The sequence below is a fragment of the Rhipicephalus microplus genome, chromosome 7 (assembly GCF_043290135.1).
Source record: "Rhipicephalus microplus isolate Deutch F79 chromosome 7, USDA_Rmic, whole genome shotgun sequence".
NCBI classification, from domain to species: Eukaryota; Metazoa; Arthropoda; class Arachnida; order Ixodida; family Ixodidae; genus Rhipicephalus; species Rhipicephalus microplus.
Window position 1 is genome coordinate 156,234,497 of NC_134706.1, and position 21,498 is coordinate 156,255,994.

The 21,498-nt window shown below is 41.4% G+C and overlaps 1 protein-coding gene across 3 annotated transcripts in view; it reads left to right on the forward strand.

The window, feature by feature from the left end:
• The window catches only part of LOC119179633 (uncharacterized), a 108,299-nt gene extending 92,096 nt beyond the window's left edge, over positions 1–16,203 (forward strand). For 2 of the 3 annotated variants that reach the window (XR_012885099.1, XR_012885100.1), the window contains exons 5-6: positions 9,445–9,533; positions 15,979–16,203. Coding sequence is in view for 1 of the 3 variants with exons in the window: in XM_075869860.1 (XP_075725975.1) it covers positions 15,979–16,103 (125 nt within the window). In the remaining 2 variants the exon portion in view is untranslated. The remainder of the gene's footprint in view (positions 1–9,444; positions 9,534–15,978) is intronic. The other variant, XM_075869860.1, reaches the window with a different exon arrangement.
• The last annotated feature ends 5,295 nt before the right edge of the window (positions 16,204–21,498 follow it).

Consider the following 21,498-nt stretch of genomic DNA (forward strand, 5'->3'; position numbering starts at 1 on the left):
AATTTGATCTACATATTAAGTAAAGGTGCTTCTTAAAGTATTTGAAGCCGAGTAACATTACTGCAATTTTTCCGCTACATAGGTTTTGAAGAATTCAGCCAAACTGTTTATCGTTTGCATTTCTTGTGTGGCAATACTGCATTTTGTATAAATATTTGAGCCACAAATACTCACTGCACAGAAGTTATATTTCACGAAAAAAAATAATGTTAGGTCCAGATTACAAATATTACTATATAATCGTTTTTGTCCACATTGAGATGCAATTTGAGCTCTGTGTTTGTCTAATTGAAAATCACTTTTATGTGCAAGTTGAAAGCAAATAAACAGTTCTTGTTACATGGCAAGTGTTATCATTACAATTTTTGTTTAAATGAGGAAAATGATTTTTGAAGTCTCCTATTGAGGGCCATGGGGAACTTCAGAACGGAAGCTGTCTGTTTTGGAGCTACCTAAAGCCTGCAAAAAACAACAAAAGCAACACACCCCCCGAAAAAGATAACCCGATCACTGCAGACAAAATGAACAACTATTTCAAGTCTGTATTCACTGTCGATGACGGAAACATTCCAGACGTCGACACTAGTGCGGAAGGTACCCTGGAACCGATTATTGTCAATGAGGCCGGTGTCATAAATCTCTTGTTAAACTTGGACACAAAAAAAGGAGCAGGGCCTGACAACATTCCTAACATCTTTCTTGTAAGATATGCAGAGGTGCTAGGTAAATATCTGTGCGTCATGTTTAACAAATCACTATCAACGTGCTCTTTACCTGTGGAGTGGAAAAAGGCCAAAGTTGTTCCTGTGCATAAAGGAGGATGCGGAAATGATATATCTAACTTTAGACCTATATCCCTGACATGTACAATCTGCAAAATCTTGGAGCACATAATTCTTAAACAAATAACTGTTTTCCTAGAAGAAAAACGTATGTTATCTCCCTATCAGCATGGCTTCCGCCGAGGTCTTTCAACCATAACTCAATTAGTGGAATTAACACATGAGGTATCCCAGAGTATTGACAACCAAAAACAAACTGATCTAATCTTCCTCGATTTTGCCAAAGCATTCGACAAGGTATCACACAAGAAACTACTTCAAAAACTTGAGGCCACCTTAGGAAATTCTACTGTTCTTAACTGGATCAAAAATTATCTTACTGATCGTACACAGTATGTGGAATTTAACGATGAAACCTCTGCTACCACCTCCGTCACATCTGGAGTTCCGCAGGGCTGTGTGCTGGCGCCAATTTTGTTTCTTCTCTTTATTAATGATTTGCCTACAAATATTAAGGAAAAAATCAAATTATTCGCGGATGACTGCGTGCTATATCGAGAAATAAACTCAACGGAGGACCATGTAGCTTTAAATAGTGCTTTACAAGATGTTTCCTGCTGGTGCCGTAAATGGCAGATGTCACTTAATGCAAACAAGTGTACAATTTTATCAGTAAGTCGAAAAAAAACTAGGTCAAATTTTCTTTACACCATTAATGACATTCCCATAACTAGAGTAAGTCAGCATAAATATCTTGGAATTATTATAACTGAAGATCTAAGATGGGATGCACACATAAGTTACGTTACTTCAGCTGCACTACGCCGCTTGTTTACACTCAGATACCGGCTTCGCCAGGCCCCGCCTTCTCTAAAACTGCTTGCATACACTTCCCTTGTGCGATCATTACTGGAATACGGTAATAATATTTGGTCACCATTCACAAAACAGCAAATCACGAAACTGGAAGGAATACAAAGGAAAGCTATGAGGTTCATCTACAACAAGTACAGACATACAGATTCTCCGACTAAACTAATGAAAAAAGCTGGATTACTTACTCTAATGAATAGAACAAGGTTAGCACGTGCAAAATTCATACATGAATTAATACATGGTCATTTAAACATTGATGTATCCGCCTATCTTACGTTTGATCAAACTAGAAAAACACGCCAAAAACACCCAATGAGACTTAACGAATACTCCTTCAACACAAACTGCTTTAGGTACTCATTCTTTCCGTTAGCCACTAATGAATGGAATAAACTGGATCCGAGTATCTCCAGCACTACCGAATTAGCAAAATTTCTAACCCTTGTCGAAAATGAACTTTGTAATATGCAAACGGAATCACCTGGTTGATTTTAATATGGGTGTTCGTGTGAACAATGTACGAGCGAAGTATCATGTCATCATATTTTTTCTTTAAGCAATTTTTAGTACTGAATCCAGGTGAAGAGAAATCGCCCTGTTGATTCTTGAACATGTTTCTGTTTTTCAGTGTGTATAAATTTGCCCTTCCTTGAAATACTTCGCCATATTGTAGGGTAGTTTCTTATTGCTGTAATTTCTTGTTGTGTTTCTTGATGCATATGCCAATATGTCAACCAAAGTGTCAACCTAGTCGCGGCATTTATTTTCTTCTGACAACTTTTCTTTACACTAATGTTTTATGCCTTCTTTGATCTGAAATTGTTAAATGATCCGATTCTGTTAGTTTCATTCTGTACTTTATCGCGATGTATGTCTTTATTCTGTACCTATTCGAATTTTTATGTTCACGCCCTTCCTGCTAAAATCCCTGATGGGATTGGCAGTATGTCAAAATAATAAATAAAAATATCAAAGGCAGAAAACAGCCATCATAAGAAAACTTCAAAAATTCATTTCTACTTTAAGACAAAGTGTAATCATATATCTTGCCATATAAAGAGAACTGCTTCCTTGCTTTTGATGTGGCGAAAAAATTGCACTAATATTACTGAGCTTCATGCACTACACACAATCACCTTTACTTAATACCTAGACCGAATTTGGTGTAGAAGAGGCAGTATTTTTGAAACACTTTTTACTTTTTACAAACAACACCCAGACGACATCCTGGGAAGTCCAGAAGGCACCAACGTGGCCTAATATTTTGTTCTCTGCGATATACTCTAGCATTTTGCTGTTTTCAATACAGTAAACGAGCACAATATTTTTTTTTCAAAACACATTTAGGTAGGTTGACAAAATGGCTGGAATGTTTGATGTTTAATTGCTTCACTGCCAGTATTTATTCTTCCGAAGCTCAAGCAATCACCTCTCTGTTACTGCCTCCCTCACATACAATGCCTGCATAGGAAAGAAAAAGAAAGGCAGGTCCGACAAAGTTCGCAAGGCAAGATATTTTCATGTTGGATAAATTCATTACCATAAACAGCAGCAAAATAACATTCATTTTGAGTAGTCCAAGACACAAGCTAGATACCAGCATACTAAGAGCCAAGCACAAACTTTTCATTTGAACATGTGTGGTGATAGACAGGAAGCACTTATTGCAAGACTGATCAGTCTGTAATTCACTGAATGAAGTCCAATGCACTGTTCAATCCAACACCACATAGGCATCTTTGCTATAGCAAAGCCATGTGTCATTGATTCATGCACTAGATGGGACCATGCAAATGTAACAAAAAAGGTGAAAAAAGAAAACAAGGGAAAAAAAGAAGAAAAGGGGGATACAGAGTAGGAGCAGTGTAGCACTACTTTTACTTTGCATTCCCCTTTTCTTTCTTCTTTTTTCTTCTTTTCTATCATTTATCTTTTTTTTGCTTCCCTTACCCCTAACCTCCGACAGGAGAACACTTTGTATCAGTGTAACCTAACTTGAAAAGAAGCAAGTGCTGCACTCTTCTGCGTTATAGGTTTTTTTTTTCAGACACACCTTTCCAACAGGCACACACGCCTACACCAAAAGATGATGTCATTACTGACTCCATTTCAACTAACACGCCAAGGATGACAAAAATAGGTCCTCCTATTGCAACCTCAGCCAGCCTGTCTGAAGCACTTCTACTGTTCACCCTGATTACCCCACTAGATGTTTCCATCTGTCGACTCACATCTTCGTTTTGGATAACACTAAGACGAGCTTACATTGATGAATACGCACGAAAGTTTAGTGATGTATCATGTATCAGATTAAGCAACTCTGTTAAAAAATTATTGATAGCTTGCTTCCAGGCTTTTTACACTGTAGCCTGAAACTTCGTAATGTCTTCTATGCACATGAGCCAGATTGACAACGTAATGCACAACATGCTTAAGAATACTGCGAGAAACAAGATAACAACAAAATGACCAGCCACCCAAATTTTTCGCTGTACATGTTTATAAAATGTTCATGTACCCCAAACGAGGTGCTTATCATACAAGCCGAAAAAACCTACAAGTAGGGCCTTGGAATCTTCTGGAAGTAGACGTGTTGCATTTTTTCTGTAGAGGGCTTTACACCCATAAGTGAGGAACAAATCTACTGTATAACGAAGAATGTTGGCAGCTATCAGTTATAGAAAAACGTAATGCAGGTAATCTTCCCCGACACATCTGTACATTTAGAGAGGTGACGTAGCTTCTGTGATTGTGGCAGTAACTCCAACAGGACCAGTGCGAAAATTGGCACTACTTGGCTAGACAAATGTCCAAACATGCCTGGCCGACTCCCTCTAGCCATCCTGGCTGAATCTGACACATGATTCTTTAACTGCTGGCTGGACAAAAACAAAACCACTGAAGCACTCACAATACACAGCGTGAAGTTCTTCTGGAGTGGTCAACTTCGTCTTCTGCGATGAAAGAGCAGCACAGTGTACTGATAAGGCACTCCTTGCAACGGTTTTCAATGCCACACAGTGACCTTGCTGTTCCTGTCGAAGAGAGCTTCGGGAGCTTGGAGGGTGCTTGCTCTTTTCTGGGGGCTGCTGCCGCTCCTCGTTTTCTGCTCAAGGTCAACCTGCACAAAGTTGTAGACGAGGCTTTAAGAGTTGTATAAAATGATATACAAATTTTCGCTGAACAAACATTTCTTCGTTGCACACTGAGGAATTTCTTATAAAACTTAAGGCCTCGCATATGCAAACATTTACAATCGATCCGAAGATGCACTCGACTCTAAAGGAGCAAGTTTGTTATGTAGTGTATATAAAGAAAGGTCATTCAGCACAACCACAACTACAGTTGCACGCGAAAACGACATTATACACGATCCTGTTTATTTACATGGTCCATTTTATTTTATTTAGATAGGGTCTGCATGAACTTTTGAACCGGGCACCATATAGGTTGAAAGACACACACAGAGTTTGAGACAAACCTAGTTTCCCGTGGAGCATCCTCTTGCACTATAACAACACATCTCAATCTAGTTAGTTGGTCAGAACTAGGTGAAAACAGCTCGCACTTGAAAAGCACGGGCAGAAGGAATGACGCCTGCACCCTGTGCTCCCTGTACATTCTCGTTGAGGGCGCAGTTTTCACCTTATCCTTATGCAATTTCGCATTTATAACATTGTTCGCCTCATAATCTTTGTGGCGTTAAAGTGTGTGATACAGTCATGTCTATCCCATGTAATTTATAAAAATAGAATACAAGATAGCTTGATTCAAAAATAACAAAGTGCATCCAGCGCCATGTCCTGTAGCCATTCTTTAGGCAAGTGGCAGAATGATTCATTCTTCAAAACATATCCTACTTGCAACCACTACAAGAGCTAACTCGTACACTGGCACATTCTGTTTGCCTCTTCAGATAATAAGGTACCTTTTTTACACCAGAAAGTCTTCAAGAAGAATAGAAGTGTATAATTGTGAAGAAAGAAAAGTAGAAGGAAAAAAAGATAACCTGCCCTTTACAGGGACCGAGCCTGCGAACTTCGATTAACATGTCCGATGCTCTATCAACTGAGCTACCATGGCGGCTATCCCTCTTCCATTTTGTACGGTATATATGTGCATTTATACATGGAAGAGTCAGTCAGCGCTGCCTGTTACCATTATGGCGAGTGTGGGACACCTTTTTTTTGCCTACTGGCAATTACATTACGATTGCAATTACATTACGATTACTTCCAATATCCCTATACTTCTTTGGCAGCATTATGCATCTGTCAGTTCTCAGAAAATCTGCTAGTCACAGGAGGAGGCAATAGTTCGCCCTCCCACCTAAATGCATGTACTTGAACACATGCACAACTGATCAAAAAAAAAAACAAGTCCCACACCGCTAAGATTACTGAGATTCACTGTTTCAGATTCATGAGTAAAGGAAAGACCTATATATTTAAGGGTTTGTTGTCTTTGTTGAACACATTACAATGCGAACTAGCAGAAAATGATGCCAAACAAACTATAGGGGAAGTTATCAAAAGTAACTTTAACAAAATTGTGAAAAGTAAAGTGAACAAAAACGTAACTTGGCAACGTTTTTTGACAATTGAATTGACATTACTTTTTATAACATCCCTTTATTTTACTGGGTAATGTTCTCGGGTAATTTTCATTATTAGAGTGGTGAGTAGGCTGACAAAGAAAGTATATGGCATTGATACTTCCTTTGAACACCTAAAAGTTTGAGGACCTTAAAAGAGCGGAAGCTACTTTGAGTAGACCAGAATATTTAGTTGGAGCGAAAAAAAAACGTACACACAATTTTACCCGGCTTTTTAACCTATTTTGAGACATAAAATTGTATGCTGCCAGTAATGTTAAGTACCATTACTTTTGTCGCACTATGCACTGTAGCTGGTGTAGTTAGAGTGGTGATAGTGAAGGATTAATCAAGCACGCCACCAACTGCGTTCATATCAATGGTCGCGTACTTTAAAAATAAACCTGCTGTATAGTAAAAAAAATTTTAGAGCATTTATGATTTTATCCAAATCAAGTTAAACCGACTGGGTAAGCAAACCATTTGCATAAAATCAAAAGGCATAAAGTGATTCATGTACTATAACTATGTGAACAATTTCAGCAATGCAGGAAAAAGTGACAGCAGTTCTATTAAAAACCCCTCTCATTATAACATGCATGAAAAGCACCACACCAGAATATTTTATAGTGCATGTAACATCGAGACTACTAGACTGTCTATTGACCTTTTAGAAGAAGGGTATCTCCTTCACGTTCAAGGGGCAACCACTTAGCCTTATCCTGAGCTTTTCTGTGAATATTTCTTGAATTTCAGATATCATTAGGATTGATTTAGAGTGAACAGATTTTGCTTACGCATTGAAACCTAGTTCTGTATGTAACTGCAATTACGGGTGCCAAACCAGCTACAATTAATTTTTAACATTTAACTTATTTTTTAACTGCAGCAGCACGACTAGCTATGGGTGCCCAAAAAGTAGCTAGAAACAATACCTTTACCTCTTTGAGCCTTTTGGAAGTGTGCAGCTTCTCAGTGCTCACCTTACAACATTTTTTAAACACGTGTTTGTGTGCCCACTGCTCTTGCTCCTTGTACAGTGAGGAGGAACACATGGCAAGAAGAGAAAACAAAGAAGCATAGCGAAAAAACGCGAAATAAGCGAGGACCTCTTTTGTATTGTACAATGTGTGTAACATTCCTATTGCGACAACATATAGACAAATTGTCACGGCTATGCATCCATTGTAGAGTCATACACAGCTGCAACACCACGACTAAATTTCAACCTTATGTTGGTTTAGGATCCCTTTATAGTGGCAAGCTAATGATATCTGCATTTGTTTGGCACATACTAAGTGAAATGTGATATGGTAATCTCATTTAGAATGCACGTCATGTGGCTTCATTGTATATGTGGCCACAAGTAACTATGGTTCCAAAGCAATATGGCAGAGCCTAAACAGACGTCACCGACCAGTCCAATCTGAACTTGCCTTTGCTACTTGCCCATTATCATCCCAGCAAAAAATGAATAATTGAATCTGCTACAGATATGTGCTAGCTTATGCTAAGGACCAAGTATGAAGGGTGTTTTGTCATTATTGAGATAAGTTATTTGTTCAAAAACACTTGCTGTCAAACACAAATACATTGCTGTCGAAGCATCAAGACTCAAATATAAAGCAAAAAGAAGTGTCTCTTTAAAAATACAGGCCACAAGGCAAGATAAATATTTGATATACTTGAGATGTAAGGCACGCACAAGAGGTGCTGCCATACTATACTTTTCCTTGTGTTGAAATCTGCTTGCTTTACTCACCCAACACATCTGTAAAGATGCCGTGAAAACACCAAGGAGCTGATGCAGCAAGGTTGAACACATGTCCAGGCATTCCACCATTCCTAGGCAGCCCTACAGCCTCCACAGTCGTGCAACCCTTTGTAAGATAAATATAGTTTTACCCAAAGTTTTTGGTTTACAGACACACATGCAAGACGCATAACCACTCTATAGGAAGTTTGCATGATAATGCACTGGGTAGCAAAACGGATGCCAATATCAAGTATCCCGGCCTGCCGCTTCTTTCTTTCCGTTCTTAATTAATCAATCCATGGTTAATAAATGTTCCCCCAATGTGAAGTGTACTGGCAGTCCGGTGAAGAATTGCAATGTATTTCGAACACAGTCCGATTCATGGCAAGTAAGCATGCAATAGGGTTTTGTCAGCTGTTCGAGAAAAGAGCATGAAGTTTAGCTAAAACCCATGTTTTTTATAAACACCATTCAATTTGATATAAAAGTTGTGAGCATTATGTAAAGGAACACGGATTCATGTTTAATCAAATATTTCTTATAATGTACTTATATGAATGCAACTAACTGAATATGAAACAATAATTTTTGCTCGAGAATTTAGAGTTATGAACACTATCGCACTTGCCAGCTGCATCTTGTCCAAAACAGCGGCAAGATAGGCTAGTTTCTGTAGGTGAGCATTAATGAGCAGCGCAAAGTAACAACAAGAAACACCAGTAACAACAGTATGGGGCAAGCACAGACTGCCAACCGTATACATTATTACACAAAAGTTCGCTTGAATATCAGTCAGACAACTTGTGCAAATGAAGGTCCAGTTGAGCATGAACAAGTTACGAAATCAACAATGCCTGCTTTCACTAACAGGACCCTCATTCATATAATGTATGCAGCGTTAGGCCCCTACCGAGGTACGTCACAGCATGATGACACTGGCACATGTAAAAGGTGTGGCTGGTAAAACACTCCCGCTGGTGGCTCAGCCCGGTACAGTCGTGCGGTGTTTGGGGCAAGTTTTATTTTTCAAAGCTTACACTTCACGTTACAATGTCGACATTGGCTGTAGTATGTGTCAGCAAACATCCAGCTGTGTGGTAAACTGTGTGGTAAAATATTTGCCACGCTGTCTGTTTATCTTGAAGTGAACACACGTGGTGGCCTGTGCGAGCAACAGCGGCATAGTCTTCAAAAATGTGCACTGTTGATTGCGGCATGTAGTGTGCATTGAAAGGTATTGAGAATATCGGTTCAACTGAGAATACTGTGTGTGGTGTGTGCAGTGTCAATAACAATGTGTCTTGTTTGCGAAGACGTTAGCACTCATGGCAGGGACCGGTCGATGAAAAAATTGATTCGACATTTTAGTCAAGGTAAATATGCACTTGACGCGATTATCTGCGAGTGGGTAATCTCGGTGTTTGCGCTGTGTGCAGAAAAAAGTGCATGGTCACCGGGCTGGAAGATACCATTTGCTGAAGCTGCATGTATGAATCGCCCCGACGAGTACACAAGCCCAATAAAGGTATAACTCGTTTTATCCAAGGCCTCATAAGTCTTCATGTAATAAGCAGAGATTCTTGTTTCACATATACTCAGTACCTTTACCGCTCAATATTCATGAAGTGACAATGCAAACAACAAGTTTGTTTGTTAGGTCCTAAGGGAGCAATGTAAATATGCAAATAAGTTGTAGGTGTCAGATGCAGCGATGTAACTGCACAAAAGATTACGTATATATTAGGCTACAGGTTTAGAATCGCATACATCTCAGTGGTCTATGAGGAACGTCACAAACAAATTCCTTGCCAACCAGCCCTTGCACAGAGGGAGGGAATGGCTGGCACGGTGCTCGAAGTGACGTCACACTATTTGCAAACATAGAGAGGTTTCTTACTTAGGCAACATTTTGCACAATATATTTTTTAAATGCAAGACTGTACTCATCCACATTGATCATACTGATGTCTTTTGTTGTTACTTTGTGCTGTGAGTTACTTGGCATTTAGTCTCCATGATCTTTAAAAGCAAATTTCAGTGTTCTCTCTAATATTGCTGACAACTGTGTTGTTGCATAAATTGGGCAAAAAAGCAACACAGAAAAGCTGTCACAATAAATATACCAACATGGGTATTCTCCTGCAAACAAAAGTCGGCACTGGTCCTGTCATTACCCGTCTTCCTTCTCTCTTTGCCTTGTTTGTGCTGAAACAGCCAAACACCTGGTGAGTTAGATGAGAAATATTAACGCATCAAAACTATAAGTGCTTGCATCAGCAACTACACAACAGCGTGATAACCGCACCCTTGCCACACAGCAGCGAAACATATTTTGAACATGCTGGCAGCGTATTATTTTATAAAAAGCAACTCTGGCAGATTACAAAATCTCACATTGTGCATGCAAGTTTTCTTCAAAGTCAGGCGTACAATGTAGGTGCTGGCCGGTACATTATTAGTTACAAGCAAAGGCGTCTTGCAGGTACACATGCAGATTGCACGAACACATCTCTCTCTCTACGCTAGGCACACACATTATATCTTTTAACAAGCACACGCCACTGTTTAGGGGCATAATAACGCTCTACCGTGAACGTATGCTAATCAACCCACTTAGGCGGTTGGCTAGGTGTATCGAGCCAAGTTACAAATTGTATCGCCCGCGAACGTAAACAAAATGCTGCTTTGCTTCAAATGGCACTGCAGGCTTCGTTTAATCAGCAACGTAGCAAGCGCCGTGTGCGTCTTCCTCACTACATTGCCCATATGAAAAAATCGATCACCATACACATGCATGTTGCCGCAGTTGTCTCGAATTAGCTCCAGTAAGGCCGCGCCGATGCGCCATGGCTCTGCTGGCGTTATCATTGTCAAAGCGAATCGGCAACCGCACTCGCAAAGGCGCGTAAGGTTGCCGTTTCACGACGCCTCGTTCGAGTGCAGCAACACACACTTGCACTGAGTGGCATACTTCGTCTACATAAAAAAGTGTCCCCCTTACCTTTAGTTTCTTTCACACTGTCCTGAGGGAAGCGACCACAGGCGTCAGCCGTCACCTCGGAGTCCTTCGAGCGCCCGCCCAACCCGCCGATTCCTTGGACGACTCGCACTTGATCCGCGCTCGAACAACCGTGGGAATAGGGCGCAATCTTAGCACATCACACGAACGAGGAACGGCGCTTCCTTGCGTAAATTTAACATTTCGTGCTCTCGTGTGTAGCAGCGCGAACACATAGACGCACCGAAACGGCATGCCCACGAAAACAAAGAAGACAAACAACATGTGGCTTTAGCTGTGAATGGATTTGACTTGGATATCTGTGTGAGGAAAATAAAAAAAAAACATCTGTCGCTGCTCTAAACTGAAAAAAAATGTATGTTATCTGGCAAAATAACTTTAAAAGTGATAAACGGTTATTCAAAAAACAAGTTACAACTTATGAATATTTTCCAGGTCTTTGTTTTGTTTTTGTTCTAGCAGACGACAGCTTCCTACTGCTTCTACGACAGACGTAGTGCGGTTTCACGTTCGGTGCGTGTCGCCGACGCAAAGCTCTACAGTAGTAATATCATAGTTATCAATTCTCAATGAATCTTAGGATGGCTACAAAGCAGTAACATTTTGACATAGTGCAGTACGCAATCTTTCAAGGTATGACATTTTTTTGCTCTGAAGCAAATCGAAGCAAGCCGGCCGGCGCAATCAGCTGATGTCGCCACTCCGCGAGGCATGGTCGTGCGCAATAGCGTCATGCCCCGCGCTCGATTTCTCATCAAGCGATAGAGCTACTAAGTGGAATACAGCTAGATGCAGGGATTAATGGCGTATCACTCTAATTCTCTGTGGTGGCCGACTCAATCGCAAGAGAGCCCCGGGAAACAACCTTCAACTGCTCAAGCTTGTGTGTGGGTGTAAAAATACTTGATTTCATCCGCGGCGGGGCAGCAATCTATAGTTGAAAGACATGCGAAAAGCATGTGACGTATATACAATCCCAAAACATATGCACACAAGAATAGATAGGATCGCATATCGCACATAAATATGCCAACAGATAGCGTGTAAAAAGCAAATTTATATACATAACTTAAACTCAATGCACTCGTCAGCGCGAATAGCTTAGCAAGCTGACGCACTCAGTTCACGTACGCGAGTACAACTGAGTGGCGCAGGTTCGAGTCCCGCCAAGTTTAATTTTTTTGTTTTTTTTCAACGTTTTTATTGTACTGTTATCTTTTCTAATGCCTTAGGTTCTAAAACAAAATAAAAGCAATATTGCGTTCAAGCACGTATGTGGGACTGTGTTTTTTGCGCAACAGTTATTAGTATTTTTATTTTCATTATTAATTTTTTATTTATTTCATAATATATCAAAATTAAGGACTAAGGGGAACATTGGGTCTGCTTGATTGTGAAGGGACTCGAGAAGTGAGAAAACTCAAACCAAAAAATTTATTTGAGAAAAAACTGAGCAATTCACAGCCGGACCAGTTTCTTCAAGGGTAGGCCCTAGGTATGCGCGAGACTTGCTATATGACTCATCTCAAGCTGTGGCAGTTGAGGGAAGGCAATATCACCGAGAAGCAGTTCCAAAATTTTGGTTGATGTTTTTTTGATTCCTCCGAAATAAGGGCTCCACAATTGTGATCGAGCCAAACCAAGAATTGCGGGCACGAAGTCATGAGACAGAAAATGAATAATGTTGATTGTTTGAAAACTTGCCCTTAATAAAAGGAAGAGTTATGGAGTGCTACGTAGCTTAACTCGCAGTAGGAATTTTATATATACATATAGATAGTTTAAAATGGACAATGTTGCACACACAGACATTGATAAAATTTCTTTGCAGCACAGTTGAAGCATCTAAGTAGAACTGAAGCATCAAAAGAAGCTCATGCGTCCTCACTTTATTGCGCTTTACATAGCTTGTATGCGTCCATGCAGCCATGATATGATATATTTTAAACCATTTGTTTAACCTATAATCTTCTTATTCATTAAAGCTGGCCCATAGGTTGTGTCTTATGTAGCACTACAATTGAAGCGTAATCTGCATGGTGGTCTGAAACAATGCTTTTGAAAATCTCAAAACGACCCAGCTCTACACACGACCATCCGTGCATCAATGATAAGCACCATTATGTGTCTGTACATATCAGTTGTGCTCTCATACTTAATTATTTTTCTGACCACTCCCTCTGCCCCTACCTCGTTTCTGTCGGGAAGCTGTGGCAAGTTGTGTATAGCTGTATTTATATTGTAGGAGCACATACTATCAATAAAAAATTATTTTTAGGCTACATGCAATTAGTTTTCATAGATTTTCATTTTTTTTTGTCGGTGCTCAGGAGAGCTAAGCTCATGGTCGATATTTTAAAATGACATTTCTCTTTGCCAATGTTAATGGGAACAATTTCACTAATATTGACAAGTTCATTCACATTGAATTTAGTTCTCATTATTATTGTTTCTACCAAAAAACGAGCCCTTGAAGTTATGCTTTTTTGCTTGATTTGTTTTCGTGTGACAGCATGCAAATAAAATGACAGTTATTGTCATTCCTTGTGAATGACACATTTTCCGTGTGACAGACTTTAGCACCTGGTCATCTGCAGAAGTTGTATTCATTCTGGAAACGGGCGAGCAGCGGTGACTGACAACACAGACTAGCCTGCGTTATTCTTTTGTACTATATATGTCACTGTGGATTCATTTATAACTTTATAGAGCTCGGATTTCCTGCTGAAAATGTGACAACAACTGTAGAGTTTCCACATTTATGCAACAATCCACATGCCTTTCATACACTATTGCACATTTTCGTAAGCACCTTACAAAATCTGTATATTTCCGTAAGACCTTACATTCTGCATTTTCCTTATGCAAGCTTCTGTACACTCCATACACTTTCCTTATCCTTCCATATCTTCAATCATGAACTCTCCGTATGCTCTATAAGTTTCCTTATCTTTCCTTATCCTTCCATATACTCCATAAAAAGCTTTCCATATATGCCATACACTTTCCTTATCTTTCCGTATACTCCATAAAAAGCCTTCCGTATGCGCCATACCATTTCCTTATCCTTCCTTATACTCCATAAGAAGCTTTCCGTAAATGTCATACAACTTCCGTATATTTCCATAAAACTCCATATTTTTTCCGTATGTAGCATAAGGAAATGTTACGGAGTCCATATATTTTCCGTAAGATTTCATACGGAACGTTTCAGTAGGGTAATTATGAGAGACGCCGTAGTGAAGGGCTCCAGAAATTTCAACCAGTTGGTGTTCTTTAGCTTGCACCCAAATCTGAGCACACGGGCCTACAACATTTCTGCCTTCATGGGAAATGCAGCTGCTGCCGCCGGGATTCGAGCCCGGGACCTGCGGGTTAGCAGCCGAGTACCTTAGCCACTAGACCACCGCGGCGGGGCAACAAACTTGTGATACAAAAACTCTGAGATTCAGGAAGTTCTATAAGCCTACATTAATCATTTGAGCATGGCTCTCAAAAACGGTGCAGAATCAATTCGAGTACTGTGTTGTCGAAGCTTAAGGACAGGAATCTCAAGCAAAGGAATGCATCAGTTGTGAGCTTACATGCTACAGAGCGCACGGCAGCCACTTTAATGATTTGACGTAGCGACAACTGGATTCGGAAGAGCGGCTATGTTTGTCGCAGGCAGAAAAACCTCGCCGTCGTAGCTTCCCGTACACTTCGAACAACTCGCCTGCGGACTGCACCGGCTGACGGCTTATGGAACCACACCGTCAGGGCAGAGTTGCTACTACTCTGAGTAGGCCCTAACGTGACACATGCCGGCATATGACGTAGGCTCTGGCATGTGAGCCATGCAAGTGAAGAACGCGAGCGGGCATTTTGGGAGGGGCATCGTCTGGTGCACGCTACTTCGTGCACGGGCATTGTAGGTGGTGTTTTTGAGCGTGCGTGGGGTGAATTAACATCTACGAATCCATATATGCACCTTGTAAATAACGAGGCGGCAAGCGCAAAGGCGGAGGTACCATCCATGCTGTCGCTACTGCACCTCACAGACAGCCTCGTGGTTTGTCTTGAGGTTAGCTGTTCGGACAAAGACAATCGTAAGTTTTACGTGCTGACCTGACAAGGCTTTCGCTACATACACGCATGTGTTGGAGAGAGAGAATGTAGGAAATGTCGGACGTATCAGAGATATCCGCTGAACTGGTCGGCCCCATTTGTTGAGAGGGCGCGGGCAAAGCATTGTTTACCTAGTAGATTCCCGCACTGGCTAGACAATGGCACTACAGCCGCGCTGCTCTTGGCGTCCTGAAATCGCCGACGTAGTCGTATTCGATTGGTACGCTGCCTCTCGCGCTCAGATTGCGAGCAGCATCTGCAACTGGCGATTCTCAGTCGGAGGGCCAGAGCAGCCAACAGAATAAGCCATGATATTCGTGCGCATTTGCTGGTTTAATATTCATAGCAGCCGACGGTGTGAGTAAACAGACTGAAACAATTTTAACTAACCCAAAATGTATAGGCTGACTTGGTGTTTTTTTTCAACTAACATATTGATATACGTAGGAGTATTCAGGGGTATAACTTACCAGGCTAATATAGTGAATTTAACGTTATTATATGTTGCTGTAATGATCTGTTAGCTAACTTTTGAATGTTTTTTCCGCGCGATTGACAATTTTGTGAGTTAAGTTTATGCTGTTATTGTTGTAATGTTAACTTGTATTTGTTAAAATTATTGGTGTTCAAGCATCTCATCTATATGCAATTAGGAGTTCAAGGTCTATCAATCACAGGCTGCGTACTACGATGACCAGAAAGTAATTTTACGTGGCTCAGCAGAGCCCGAAATACACGGACGCCATTGTTTCTTTTTTATACAAAAAAAGAATAAGTACTCTTGAAAGGTATTTTTGGATATAGATTTAAGAGAACTACAGAAAACAATTCATTTCTTTCGCAGTCATCATACTGATTTCTGCTATGGATGCGGACGCCGCTCTCGCTCTCAACTATGGATCACAAAAAGCTAAGGAATACTGGGAAAGCCAAAGCCGTGCAGATGCTGTGTCAAAGCTGACGACTTGAAGACTGTTTACACCACTGGAAACAACAGCAACAACCACAAACAACAAACATACCTGCGATGTTTTGGAAAGCTGGTAAATAAATGTCCTTGGGGGGCTCGTTTGATGATTTTTTGTCGACAAATGGCTGAATACAGTAATTCACCTTTATCAATTCTTGAATATTTGTACATAGGACTCCACAAATAATCCTCCTTAATGCTTTGATTAGACACCCCGTAAGTCGGGCATCGCAACAACGTGTATTTCACATAATGAGGACTAAACAGCGCGTTACCCCAGTCATTCCAACATCTGTGTAAACCTTGAAGCTTTCTCTCGCGTGAGAAGCCATTGCCTTTAGAGAATAAGTGAAACGTATGTTTAACAAATTTTGCAGATTACCTTACTGTGTTGCTCCCTGTCTACTTTCTTCTTTAATAAACACAAAGGCTTATCAGAATTTATGAAAGCTTATATTCAATTTGCTGGATATGCTTTTCTCTATGGAAGCTATTCCTGACGTTGTTTTCTACTGCATATCCGCCCTATAGAGAGTGTTTCATTTTATAGAGTCGCCCACTCTAAAGACACTAAGTCACATTTTTAGATGCGAAGCAGCTCTTTGATTAGCCTCTGTAAGGGCACGTTCACGCCAGTGGCAAGCCTGCCCTAACGGCGCAGCGCCGTGCACCGTCGGCCGCCGCCGTCCACGGGATGACTGTCCAACGTGAACAGCAAGCTTCGCCGGTGAGGCATTTCAGCCTCCGACAGACATGGCTGCCCTTCCGAATGCCATTCTAGACCACCTCGAATCTATCAAGCGGTCGCGGTGCGCTTTGTAGCTTGTAAGCTCAGAACTAATGCTTCTGTTTGCTTTAAACTCATGTCTTTTAGCTTCGACTACACAGTACTTGAATAAATGGGGCACCTTTATTAAGAACCATGCTCAAATAATTGATGTTATAGGCTTAAGCAAGCCTTTCCAAATATCGGAGGGCAAACATTACACTCCTGTTAGTTGTTGCTAGCACTTTAGAGTTGGCGCCACTTGTCCGAACGCCTGCTTTGGGAGACGTCATTTTAACTGCTGTGCGCTTTTTTGAATACCGGACAAGCCTAAATGCTCTATTCTGTGCTAGAACGTAGTCTCGAAACAACACGTACGCCATAGCGTACAGTGATTGGCTACGTCGCTGTCCGGCAAACGGCAAATGGTGCGAAAATTTGGTCTCAAACCCAGTTTTCGAACGGCAGAAAATGGCGGGCCCCACGTACAGTGGCAATAGATGATATGCGAAGCACGAATGAAGAAGGTTGATATGTTACTTCCAAATCACCCCAACGTAACGAGGTGGAGGTAAAATACGCCGTACACGACTTCCGTGCCATGATTAGCATGGTAAGATGTGTTGTGTAACTTCGTCATGTCACGTGATCGTCGTCACGTCACGTCACGTGACGTCACGCGTTCGTCGTCAGTCACCTCACGCATTCACGTCACGTGATGCCAAATTTAGTATATTTGGAGCTAGAAAAACGGCCGCTAGCACACCGCGAGCGTGGCATGTTGTCATGTTGTTACATGACACGCGTCTTATGATTATAATGTTTGCACTAGTCATATACATTCGCAGTTCATTGACGTCACGTAACACCAAATTTAGTATATGTAGAGCTAGCAAAATGGCCTCGACTGCATTATGAAGGGCTCAATATACTCCAACGTAACGTTGACGCTTGCGGACGCAGCGCACAGTGACGCTACGTTATCCAAATGCGAGCACTCTTTAGTCTAACGCCAAGCGCGACCGGTGCGATCAGCGTTCGTTAGCGCGGCCCGACGGCAACCGGCGCGAAATGCAGCATGCTGCGTTTCACGATAATACCTTACTCGAACAGAACTGCGTCTCCTTCTTTTCGTGACAGAGGGTCGCCGGACGCGCTGATACGCGCATGCGTCAAAGCAACGCAGCGCGCACCTAGGAGTATATGGCAGGACCGGCACCTGGCATGGCAACGCCGGCGTGACGCGACAAAACGAATGCCGGCCCGCGTCCGCGTCGAAGTGTATAGGCACCCGGCAATGCAGGTACTGATGGTAGCGCCAAAACACACAGCCTAGCGAGTAGGCGAACCTGCAAGTGCATATCGCGAACTTTCAAGTGAAAATCGAACTTGCAAGTGCATATCATTTTCTTTATTAGTTGTGAGCAAGGGGCTCACGGCTGATTATGTAAGCGCCAAGAAAACGTTCCTTCAAAGCGGGCCAAAAAAGGGCGCTCACACTTCAGCGTGTCACTGTGTTTCAGCGAGCGTTCAATTTTCTTAGTATCCCTGGTGGTCGATACCAACAAGGCTGAGGCGGCCCAAAGAGCTTCGTGGCGCCATCAGGACTACTGTCGGGTGCCTACTGACACCTTGACTGTGGCATGTAGACATGTTCTCACATCACATGCATCTCATGATTATCATGTTTGCACCAGTCACATGCTTTCGTCATCCATTGACGTCACGTAATACCAAATTTTGGCATATGTGGATCTAGCAAAACGGCCGCGAGCGCATCATGTGTGAGGCATGTAGTCATGTTGTTACGTGACACGCATGTCGTGATTATCATGGTTGCATGTGTCATTTAACTATGTCGTCCTTTCGTGTCACGTAATACTGAATTCAGTATATGTGGAGCTGTTGAAACGGCCGCGAGCGCATCATGAGCGCAGCATGAGTCATGTTGTTACATGCCACGCATCTCATGTTTATCTTGTTTGCGCCAGTCTCATACGTTCGTCAACCATTCACGCCCCTGAATACCAAATTTCGTATAAGTTAAGCTAGCGAAACGGCCGCCAGCGCATCATTAGCGTGGCATGTAGTCATGTTGTTACATGACACGCATGTCATGCATTTCATGTTAGGGTCATTTGCTTGTGTTTGCCATGCGATGATGTTATACCATACCAGTTTTGCAACATATCATGTGAATGAAACCACCGCAAGAGCAGCAAGACTATGAAATGTAATTCATGGTACTCATCACATACATATGATGATTTTAACGTTAAGACAATATAAATATGCTCGTATATACTCATGTTATTCCATACCAAGTTTGGGATCGATATCATTATCCAAACGACCACGAGAGCTGAAAGTCGTAGGTGGCTAGATAGATAGATAGATAGATATGCTGAAAGTCGCCAAAGTTCGCTAAGAAATGCTTCGCATGTAAAACGGCAGATTTGCGCGAAGGAAACAGCCTCGCACGGCTGACTGAGAACGTTAAACGTAAAACGGGGAGGCCACAGAACACCTGCCAGATTAGAGAACGGAAACTGTACGTTGGTGCTGTTGTATCAAAATAACGTGCAAATACGTAGCGGTGGCATACTGACCTATATAATACCGCGAGGCGAGATGGCACTGGTAGTACTATCATCATCAATAAAAAGACGCATTTTTAATGCAGGTGTGGGGCTCGCAGTTGGCTCACCCTGCTCACTTCCTCTGGCAATTTTTTTTTTGTTGCTAAATCACGGTTCACGTCTGTATATAATACCATGTGATTTAACTGGTCAACACTGGCAAAAACAACGTCAGTCAAGTAAGATCTGCATCGTTTATTGCGAGTGTCCAAGCCGGTACAACCCATGTGTATGGTCGGGTCCGAACAAGACAAGTACTCATACATATCGAAAGCTTTCAACCCATGCGTAAATACACTTGAAAACTAACAAGCATAAGCATATAACTGAACATCGAGATCGTTGAATGAACGTTGCTCTCAATGTGTTGCGGCGTTCGAGTTTAATAGTGTGACTTGAGGACAGGGTTCGATTCTGCCCTCAGATGCGGTGCTCTCCCTGTGGTGTTGTTCTTGAAGTGAATGCGTGATGTGGAATCGGGAAGAAAACTTGCACATTCCAGATAGATAGCTCACGCAGTCAGGGCAATGTAGTTTTCCAAACTTTAATAAATAAACAATTGTCGATGCATACAGTTCCGAATATTTCTCGTTCTGCAATGCTACATTGAGTACTTCACAATTGTGATATGCTGCGTCGTGTCTACAGGGTAGGCACTAGTTTTAGTTCTCAGCCGTGAGCCGACATCATAGGTAATATGTATTTAGGTGATGTGACTAAAATATTTCAGGCTTGCTACATTTAAGGTTTGAGTTCAGTTACACATATACTACAGGTAGAATTTCTCGTCGCAGGTAATGACCGCTCTGCTGACTATGCAGCGAAAATTTGAGCTAAAGAAACAGAGTTATGAGGTGGGTGCTTTACAGATCGAAAAGGCCCAATTCTAAAAATTAAGCTTTACCTATGCATTGTACATTTTTGTTGATTACATCTTTGTTGGTGCTCTTACAGTGCACTATCTGCTCAGCCCTTAGAACAATGCCCTTTTTGCATAGACATATCGATAGAATCTGAGCACTCTCTTGCGAGCAAACATACCTGCAATAAATTGGTCGCACATGATGTGAATTTGTCCGAATACTGGATCAATAAAGGTCACATTTATTACATGTTATTGTGTAAACTTTTTCACTATACTTGTGCTTGAAACGTGAAGTTGTTTGCTTCCTGCTACATTTAGAAGTTAAGGCTTTCAATACAAACTATCTTGCAGTGTGGCTGTGGATAATTCAAGGTGAAGTATGTTTCAACTACCTCTGCGATTTTTAAGAATTTTTTCATAACGGTAATGCACAGAATTTCACATCGTAGGTGTAGACACTGTAGCTATGACAAATAAATTTAAACAGAAGCAGATGTGCTCAAACAAATCTGGGACGTTTCACCGCTATATGTATAAAGAAAAAACAGTACCACACTCAATGAACACAATCTTGCTTAAAACGGCAGAAGTTACGTATTTGAGGAAGCTGTGCTGAAAGTGCTCATCACCATTCCTATTTATCATTTGAGGAGCGCATTGAACATATGTGCAAAGCTAAAGCAATTGAGTGCAGCCTTATAAGCTCTGGCGTCTCTTTTTGTACACTTGTACAAGCTAAACACAGTTAAATGAAACAAACAGTTCTGGGTGTGGTTAGTATACTGTCGCTTGGCACAACTAAAGGTCGGAAAGCCTGCTATTGTACCTCGCTGCGGGGGTGTTCATTTAGTAATGCAATTATTAATTTCTGAATATTCACATGCCAACTATGAATTGATCGTGAGTTGTACAGGAGCGGGCAAATTTTGATTGATTCTCGCTTTCAGGGGTTAAAACAACTGACATTGTAGCCGCACAGCAGACAAGGCTGCTTGTCGAAACATTTGTTCTGACACCTCATGTTCACAGATTTTCATATTTTCAAACTTCCACCTTTTAAGGTTCAGTTTAGTTCATCCGCATCAATAAAAACTGGTTGACAGCTGTGCATGAAAAGTTCAGAA